General features: G+C 43.9%; 1 protein-coding gene across 1 annotated transcript in view; it reads left to right on the top strand.

Annotated features, from left to right (window-relative positions):
- The window catches only part of Sp1 (transcription factor Sp8), a gene marked incomplete at its 3' end in the record, with an annotated part of 89,532 nt that extends 78,902 nt beyond the window's left edge, over positions 1-10,630 (top strand). Inside the window, exon 4 of the mRNA XM_018514456.1 lies at positions 9,911-10,630. Within this exon, the coding sequence (XP_018369958.1) occupies positions 9,911-10,630 (720 nt within the window). The remainder of the gene's footprint in view (positions 1-9,910) is intronic.

The following is a 10,630-nucleotide window of genomic DNA, read 5'->3' on the forward strand; positions in this document are numbered from 1 at the left end:
CGTTTCTCTTCTTGTTTCGCGATTCTTGCAGTAATCGAGAGCCATCGAGATCGTCGATGGACCGCTCCATCGTTTAAATGCTAATACAGGCCTAATTTATCGACCTATGATTCTGCCAAGCAATCCAACGTCGACGCTATTTACACGTCGATTCTACGTGGAACTTTCGTAATTGAAAGAAAGCCGCCGACCGGGACCACCGTGTAGCTGCAGCTATAAAACTCGGAATATACGAGGACGGGGAGGTTTTTCGGTAGACACGTCTAGGAGGGCGAAACGATCGAGAGACAGACCGTGGCTGGTCTACCTGAAACGGCTGATAAAGGCGTGTGCTTACGACTACGCGCCTTTCACGCGTCATAATACGAAGGGCCGAGCCCAATGTGCTATTCGGAAATTATTGTCGCTTACAAGTTCCCGCGAGTTATAAACAGCTGTGAACGTCCTCGAGAATGGAAACGCTTAGATAGAGAAATTTATTAAACGCTCCAAAACACCGAGTACCCTTTCAGAATACTGGGCAAGAATCGGTGGTCAGTATTTTTGAAATTATAATACGCCCTTTACGATGCGATTGATCAGACACAGGTAATGCAATTTGTAACACATATAAATAACTGAATGAACATTTAGGAAAGCATAAATTGTATGAGGATGGGGGAGAATAAGCGGACGACGTAAAATAATATTTTGCCTATTTCAGTAGTATATAAATCTTTTCCTCTGTCTCATCTCTCTCTCATCTCTGTATATAATTAGAAAAAAAATTATTAATAATTACGTAAATTTCTATTTCTTGTGGTTATGAATGCTGCTTTTAAGAGTTATAAATTCCTGTTCTTTTCTTATTTCAATTACTTGAATAATTTTGTTAAAGAGCTTCGTCATTGCATCGCATCTTATTATATGAAATTTTCAGATATCAGATCGAAATTGAATAGTGCATCAGTGAGTTAATCAACCTGTCCGGCTTAGTCATTCTTTGACGGCTACCGCATACGCTCCTACCCTATCTCAGTCAAATTGGTTTTATTTAGTCGAGTAGTTTCGCGCGGACCTCACAGCCGAGGAAGGTGGAAAGGGTTAACGAGAACAAAGTGAGCAAATACGACGTAGCGGTGAAGAATACATCGTTAATAAATAAGAGCCCCTCGTGGCTACCTACCCAACACCATCGCCAGGAGGCAACTCCGTCTATATGCTAATGCACGGCTTCCGACATACAACATTTTGCGCTTTCCATGCTTAATCTGCTTCCGTGCGAAGCTTCGGTGAGCTTTATCGAGACCTAGGATTACGAATAGTTTCTGATTTCGTGGGACTACGAATCAATGAGCGCCGAGTGATGTACTCATCTGTGTTTCGCGGCAACATCTTATTGTAGCTTGTAGGAAATATTAGATAATAAATGAAGCTTAACTATTTAAACGCAAATAGCCAAACTCTTTCTCTCTGTGTGTGTGTGTGTGTGTGTGTGTAAAAATATATTATATTCTGATGTATTGTAAGCAGCATGAGGTAATAGCGAAGGATCTTTAACACTAAAAGTAGAGTCGAGTATAAGAAACAATCATTGAGTGTTTCTATTTTTTAAATTAATATTATATTTTTTGTAGAAAAAAGAAAATTCTGAAATTTTTGAATTTACAATAATTACATCTTTTATACTGATGAAAAATTAATTTTTCATAACTTTCTTAATTTTCATATTAATTTATTCGCTTGGATCTTTTCCAAAAAAGAAACGTTGTACTTTTAGTGCTAATAAGACATACAAAAAGTACACTATGTTATACTGTTAAATCTATAGTGTCAAATTTAACCTAATGGTGAGTAGCCACTGCTCCTACTAAATATATCGTTCTTTTTTTACTAAAACGATAATTAAATTTGACACTATATCGTGTCAAATTGGCACTGTATTGTGTCAAATATAACCATTGTTTTAGTATAAAATAACGATATGATTGAGTAGGAGCAGTAGCGACTCGCATTAGGTTAAATTTGATACTATAAATTTAACAGTGTATATAACAGATATAATGTATTTAATAGTTTATGCATATATCGTATTCGTATATGACATTTTCAGTCTGTTAGTATTTTAATTAGATGACAATTTCAGACAAGGTACATATCGTATTGCGGTTTTTATCCAAAGGATAAAAACTTTTCCGCAAATAAGAATTAGTATGGGTGGGCCCGAATATTAGTCCGAGACGTAAAAGCAGTGCGAGTAGACCATTCGCCTAACAGTAAAATTCGTATAAAAAGATAAAACTTGCGTGAAGAAGCGCGGGTTTTTAATAGGGCGAGAATGTCTCCACTCTTAAGGGGGTTACCGTCTTCCCAAATTAGAAGCATCCCGCGGCGAACAAACGCGGTGAAACGGCTAGCCGGGCGATAGATCGGACACTCCGGCGCTAATTGGCTGCGGAATTTTATGTAGCACTAAATTACTCTATGCAAATGTGCAGCCGCTTCCGTCGTCCCTCGACAAGGGCATTCTGGAAGTGCATCCTCAACTGCGTACGCACGCGCGCAAGCGACGTGCCTCTCGAGATTTACGCCCCCCACCCTCATTAGCCTAATGAAGGCGTAAGTTTGAAATACGAAGCGGTTTTTGTCGGAACCGATCGGAACGGCGTTACCAAGCATTTGACCGTCGACTTTGCGACAAGACTTCTCGTACCTGAAGATTCTTATTCGGAAATGCATTGGAATAACCGTGCATCGGAGTGTGGAAGGTCGGGAGAATGATACCGGTGTTAACTGGCTGCGAGTTATAACCGGACCACGTAATGTCCGCTTAATATTCAACGCCAGCGGGGGCGACGGATTTATGAGAGCTAATGAATTGGTAGTCCTTCTCTTCTGCTCTTATTTCCATACGCTTCTTTTTCACTGTTTGCCTAGCGAACAGCTTGGTGCTCTCTTTAATCTCCAATTGAAAGTTTGCTAGTTGTACTTTGCTTACGTGAACACAATGATTGATGATCGGTCTTATTTATATAAAGAGAGATTAATGAATGATTGACGAAGATAAAATTTATCACGAAATAAAATATATCAAATAGAGAGATATCCTAAACATTGAACCCGATTTACATTTTTACCCGGAAATCATTTGATTCAAGGGCGATTTGAAATTTGTCGAGGGTTCGTGGTAAAAAAAAAACTCGATATGGTCAGAAGGAGGAGCAAAAAGGAGTCGAAGTAGGAGATGCCTCTCGGGCTATAGGATAGCCGAATAAATTTGGATAGCTCCCTGTTTTGGCCTCGAGCCATGGTTACCCGACGTAGACACTCTCGGACATACGATCGGTTCTTTCGTAACGCGGCGTGTGAGAAGGGAATAGGAGATGACCGGGCCGAGAAGGGCGGCGAGCGAGGTATACAGGCGAGCCGCTCCTTTACGATGGATTTAATTAAAAAACATAATTTAGCAGGCAGAGGATAACAGGTAGCTCGGCTCCGGTGGGAACTAACGGAGGTTCCGTCACAGTGCGGCGCTGTTCGGCGCCGGCCTGCGGTCACTCATGAATAAGATTATTAATCCCGTCCTTTGCAGAAAATCTCTTTTTCTTCTCCCCCGCGCTCTCGCTTCTATTGCGTTTCCTAATATTCTGAAAAATTTATCGCGCGTAATTTAATTTGCTAATAATTATTTATGAGCGAACGATACGACAGGTAGATCAGATGTATTACTTAATTCTCTTTCATTTGATTTCCAGAATTAATAAACGCATCTTGCACGTGCAATTACGTGACAGTAAGGTGTAGCGCGAATCTATCGAAACATTGCCGTGAAACATTTTCCTAGAGATTTTTTAAAAAAGAGCTGCACACTAGTCTTTTCATGAGATAAATAGTGATAATGGCTATGTATTACAAAGTACACAGGATAAACCACGTTTAACTTACTAAGATACTTTGCAATACAGAGTCATTATATTTGTCTTGTGACCAGAATTTTTAGGGACTGTGTAAAATAAAAGGAATAAGGAACAGGGGACAGTGAATAGAGTACAGGTAACAAGAATTTATAAACAGTTCAATATTAATATATGAAATATAATGCTTTAATACAGAATAGAGGAACAGCTCTGAGGAACAACACTATTCTTTGTTAACTATATATTGAACTGTTCTCTGTTCTGTATTCTCTGTTCTCTATTTTTTTTTGTTGTACGCAGTCTCTTACTTAAGAGTCTCTACGTTTTTCCATTTGCAGATAGATTAGAATTCTATTTTGCAAGCAGAATTAGTGGAATTTATTTGAATCCCTCGAGTATTCGAGTCTATTTATTATAACCGTAATACCTCGTTAATGATCGCAGTCGTTGATGCTAGGCGCGATATGCCACATATCACTCGTCTACTGCAAGTTGATCGCCACTGACGCGACGTCCGTCATTGGGTGGACCTCGGACCGCTTAGATGGGACGAGTTAAAAATCCATTTGTTGGGGACGCGGTCAGTGTCGCGCGTGAGATTAAAAGAGAGATACCGACGAGCAAGAAAAGCAGCGCCATTTTGTCGAAAGGAGGACCGACGACCTCGCGGCTAGCTTCTCTCCCGCGTATATAAATGGCAGTCGTGTTGCGTGCGAATATACAATTTCGTTTCATCGCTACCGGTCGATCGCAGGGTCCGTCCTATTCGCGAAGCCGGAGAAATGAGGCGGAAGGAAAACGAGGTGCCAGTCGCCAACGTGAAAAGATTATTTTCACAACTAGGCAGGGAAAAAAAGAGCCGCAAATATTATGAGAAAGTGCACTTGAACGTTGTACGAATTGAATGATTTGAACATTCATCTCTCGTGACATAATATCCGCGTTGAATTCACTTCTGTTCAACACATCTTACACAGAATTTGCACAATATTGCATGACCTATATGGACGTTACGTGGATAGTACTATCACACAATTAACTTTATAAATGCAATGAGGTTGCTCAGATAACGCGTCTTGTAATCAACGGGAAAAAGTTTTTATTTCTTTTTTTTTCAGCTCACGAGCTATCATCATAACGTGCAGTTTTACGCAGTCACGCAACATTACTGCAAATTAGAAATTTCTGCTATTAGCTAAACTTTATGTTCTTAATACTTTTATGTCGTCGCTCATTGTATAAATATATATTTAGTAGTACTTTGAACCCAATCATGCGTATCAAGTCTTAATTTACACTTCAAGATAACTGCGATAAAGGACAAAGTATTGAGAAAAAGAAAGAGAGAGAGGCAGGAAGCCACGAAACGACGTAGGAAACGACGTAGGAAACGAGTATATCGAAGTCGACAGGTAGTCCGATAACGAGAAAGACGAGCGAGGCAAAGCGAACGTTTTTATAATCGCCGCAATTATCTGCGAGGCCGAAGTCGAGCGTATATAACCCTAGCGCGCAACAGCTTCAAGGGGCACCGCTTCTTATCGGGACACTGGCTGCGTGCCGGCGTGGTTGCATGCGGAGGCTGATAAACAAATAATTAGCATTCGAAGTAACCCGCATTCGTATTATCGCTGGCATCGCTCTCCTCGCCAAGGGAAGGCTTGGCTCGCGTAACCCTTCGTTGACGTACCTACCCAGCGTGCTCGACCCGACGAAGACCTGGCCACGTTTAACGTGCAACGGCATTCCGTGCCGCCCGCTACATTTCGCCCGTCTTGTACCTGGACGGGTAATTAGTGCGCTATGGAAATCGCGCTCAACAATTCGACCGCTCGATCTAGGTATGTTTCTTTCCTCCGCGGAATGTTTTGCGTGTCCGCGTAAGCGTATCGAGATTGTAAAGAGAATGCCAACGAGATCGTTCGAGGCAGAAGTAATAATACCATTTTAAATTATAATTCGATGGTATACACCGTATCTGTAACACGTTACAATTTGCATGGTAATAATAGTTACATTACTTATCTACGATGTTATACGTACTTTGTGAATAATTTTTGCCAGGTTCTTTCGTAGCACGAAATGAACCACTGTATGTTATGTGACAAATACGAAATGGATTACATTTTAGAATTAATTCAGGTTTTTTCCTGAAATATCTTGAAATCATAATATATTTTAAAATATAAACGATTACTCTTAAATATATTATGTTTTATTAGATATCGACTAAAAAGAAATAATCTTTCCAACATTAGCATATATTAATATTTACCTTCACAATGAAATAAGATAGTGTTATGTCGTAATTAAATCAGTTTGGACGGTCTGTATAAAGATGGCAAAGGGATAAAAAAACCCGTGTATATGGTATAGAGAGAGAGAGATAACGACCAGTGTGATTCAGTTAAACATACAAAATCAGAAATTAAAATACGCAAAGGCCTTGATGATGTAGTTAGTCAATACTACTGGCTGGGGGCTGCTCAATGCAGGTGGATCCAATCAGAAACTCGACCATGCCGGCTCGGCAGGTGCTTGGAGATCACGGTCAATGGCTCTCGAGAACGACCGACACTTTTTACACCGAAAGCAGAAAAGAGCGCCGACTAATTTTGCGCGGCGCTCCATTATGGAGCACGAAGCAATCCTTTTTCCGCGGCTTCGTTTGTTCGTTTAATTGTCTCTGTCCGACTAATTCGATGACAACGACTTGATAGCAGAAATAAATTTCTAAGTCGTTTCCCAAAGGACTTGTGTTTAGTTGAAAAGGTACAAATTAAAATTTGTAAACAAAATAAATATCTTCTTGCCTTTAGAAAAAAAAAATTCTTTTGTCGTATATTTAAAAGGGAGGAGAATTATTTGTATCTCTACTGTAGGATTCTCGATGTTTAGGATTTCGTTAGCGTGCATGCATAAAGTACTGATCGTCGACGCATGTCTCGCCTGATGTGCGAACGAGGGTTCTCCTCAGGCTGAAAGGGGAATAAAAGTTTGACACGGACGTCGGATGCGGTTCGCCACGAAGCTCGACCGGTAGACACCCCACGGTTTGTTGCTTCGCACCCTCGCTGTCGGGTCTTTTACCTCCCTCGCATTCAGCTGTCACGTGGCTCGTGCTCGAACGATCGCCGGCGTTTCCGCTTTATTTTCCGCCATCCGGCGCTGCGTTGCATCGGGTGTCGAGTGACCGATCTCGTTAACGATCTCATGTGGTGGTCGATACTTCCTGGCACGTTCAAGGCCTGGCCAGTCGGACAGCAATCGCGCGACGCCTCGGCGCGAATGAGTTCTTGGAAAAAGATCCAAGCCGACGCAGACGGGACGAGGCGAGACAAGCGAGGATTCTTCGTTTTAATTTATGCGCGGCGTAGCTTCAGGCATTATTAGTCCTAGCTGGCTACGAGGGGCGTGACGTCACGCGGCTAAAACAAAGGATCCTACCGGTGCCCATTTCACGTCGGCTCCCTTTTAACCGTGCCGACAGGAGGGTGCGAGGGACCTGGGCCTCGCCGATGCCGAGTAGTTCGGCACTCTTTACGCTCCGTCAATTTTGTACTACGCACTTTTTCACCTACCTACGCGATCATCGCACTTCCGCTGACCATTACTTAGTCGAATCTCTTGCAGTTGTTTCCAACTTGAGGTTGATAACTCAAAACTTATTTCATTGTGAAGATATCTCCAAGAAGTGATAAACAAAAGGTGATAAAATAGCTGCGAATCGTGATTGCGAGATGGTTAACGTGTACGCGCGCGACGCGCCATGGAGGGCGTGTATCCACGCGTAGGGTTTAGCGGTGGAGACTGTGGAGGGAGCTGATCGAGGGACGTCGTTGTCTCCGCAGGCCACTGTCATATTGTCCCGGCGGATCGATACGTGGCCTGCCTACAACCTGCACTCATCGAGCTTGAAGAGGGCGTGGCTCGTACACCGGCGGAGAGACACTCAACCCCGTTGCGATCTCCGCCGTGCTAAACCTTCCGCCTCCCTCTCGACGTAAAAGCGGGAGAGACGATTTCGTCCTTTCAACCCTCCGCGGTTCTCTCGTGCCAGTCGTCACCCTCTACGACCTCCGCGTCAACGAGCGCTCCCATTCGTCGAGAGCATTGTAACGGGGAGCAATCATCCTGCATTTGGAGATTTCTCGGAATAATAACTGTCGATACTTTCCAACATTTCATCGTTCAAGCGTAAACTACAGATATTTCATTCGATTTGTAACGTCCTCGAGATATAAATTGTTTTTACTTATTCACACTTTAACACTTAGTTATTTTATTATTACTTTTGCGTTAAAAATGACGACACTGTAAATCACTCGGAAAGCCTTGAAACGGTGCTCGTACACGAGCATATCCTAAATAACGACCATATACAACAATGTGTCATGTTACCGCGAAGAAATATGAGCAGGACATTTGTTGTACGCGTTGATGAATGATCGAGGCAACCGAACAGAACTCTGGATCTCCTCGGAGGATAGATCGAGCGCACAGTGCGGTTGCGACTCCTCCGTTTTTCCTTTCTCTTCCCCCTCGCTTTTTCACCTCTCTCTCTCTCTCTCTCTCTCTCTCTCTCTCTCTCTCTCTCTCTTTCTCACGTCGCTTTCATCCTGGAAGGGTGCGCGCGTTCGTTGTCTTTCGCCGGTGTTGCTGGCGCAAGGTTGAATCCACGTGGGGGCGTGTCGCCTCCATGGCGCCGGCTGCTAATGGCCGCGCGGCCCTCCAGACCTTAATTTCCTGCCGCTTCCGCGGACCCTCTCGCTTTTACCTCTCCACGTCCAAATCCGCTTCGGGACCTCTCCTCTTCAGCCTCCGGCCCTTCGGTAGCCGCCGACACTCTCCTTGTCCTTTTACCCCCGCGCTAACCCCGCGAGCGATTTGCATGGAGTTGCTTTTGATGAAGTTCGTTATCTAAAGTTTCAGTCGGCTTCTGCCGTTCGCTCTAATTTTTAGCTCGCACACAAATTGTGCTCCCTCTAATTCCTCGCGCCGCGTGTGCGCGAAAGAGCATGAATTCCGCAAGTTTCTCAGAATTGGAAGGCTTATTGAAATCTGCTAAGAGATTCACACACAAATTATGTCGTTATTGAATTTACTCAATTTGCATCAAGAATTCATCACGTTTCTATTACAAATTATAATTCTTATCTCGTTGCTGATCGTATTATTTACGTGATATCTTAAGCAATTTGATCCTGATATTCTACGTATTTGTTTCCAAGATTGTAACATTTTCCCACGTTATTTTGGGTCGCTTAATATGGTATCATGGAAATCGTACATCGACCTTGTGCTTGATTCGAGAACAATTTGCATGAAAGCGGCCTAGGTAGAGCGATTGGACTATCCGGGTCTCATTACTTTCAGCGACTAATCTTGGATCTCTTCTAGGATAGGAACGGCAATTTAGTGTCATTATACGCCCTTAGGGGAAGACTTTCCTCTTTCTCTCTCCTTGGATCTGGGCCCGAACCGGGGCTTCTTTTTAGATCGATTTAGACGCGGCGGGGCGATTATGGGCGTCCATCGACCGCCAGATTTCGATATTACGAACCGCGCTAGCACGAAAAAGTATCTTGATAGTCCCGTGAATCGATACGCGTGATACGTAATTCACTCCAGAGTTGTTATTACCGATTTGCGTAATCGTACGACGAGATTGCTTCATAACGAGCGCTTCCGATGTTAAAAATTCTGAAAAGAACTGGTAATGCGTGCGCGAGCGTTGTTCAGTTAGCACATTGTAAATCGAGGTCGTGCATGTCCGTAAACATTTGTTAGATTTCCTTAATAAAGAAAATTTGTCGTATTTATAACACTTTATAAATATAAATCGAGTGTATAATAAAGGCAACGCAATATAAAGTTGAAATTGAATTATACATCGCGTCGTATGACAATATATGCCCTAAAATAAAAAATGCCAAAAGATATAGATAAGTTCTTTTCTTTCGCAGTAAAATATAGATCAAAGAATAAGGATAGATTTTATGATGATGTTACAGGATCATCCAGGATTACGAGGCACGCCTTTGGCCATGCTGGCGGCGCAATGCAACAAACTAAGCAGTAAAAGCCCGCCGCCGTTGGCGGATGCAGCCGTAGGCAAAGGTTTCCACCCTTGGAAGAAGAGTCCACAAAGCAGCGGCAGTTCGCCACAACACACCGGCGGCGGGGGAGGTGGCAGCGGAGGTGGAGGAGGCGGTAGCGGTGGGTGCACAACGACGGGAGTGAGCCAGAGACCGGCGGCGACGAGCAGCGCCGGCAGCACGACCGGTGGTTACGCCAGGGCGCCGGTAACGTCTTGCGCCTCGACCGCACCGCAATATGGTAGCGACTTGTATTTCCCCGGAACGGCGAGCGCCCAACCGGCCGGCGATCCACATCATCATCAGAGTAGTCTTCTGGGCAAAGTCGAAGGCGCGACTTTGGGCTCGGTGTACGGCAGGCATCCGTACGAGTCGTGGCCATTCAACGCGATGCCAGGCGCGACGCACGGCGGAATTAAAGCAAGCGACGGTTGGTGGGATGTGCACGGCGCCGCGACCGCCGGCGGATGGCTAGACGTAAGCAGCACTGTTGGCGTCGGCGTCCACGCGGCGCAAATGGCCAATTACTCGGCCGACTACTCGACGAGCCTAGCGCTGGCCGGTAATCATTTGCTAACCACAGCTACGACGGCCGGTCACAATCTCTTGCAAGATACGTACAAATCAATGCTACCG

The sequence above is a fragment of the Trachymyrmex cornetzi genome, unplaced genomic scaffold, assembly GCF_001594075.2.
Source record: "Trachymyrmex cornetzi isolate Tcor2-1 unplaced genomic scaffold, Tcor1.1 scaffold509, whole genome shotgun sequence".
NCBI lineage: Eukaryota > Metazoa > Arthropoda > Insecta > Hymenoptera > Formicidae > Trachymyrmex > Trachymyrmex cornetzi.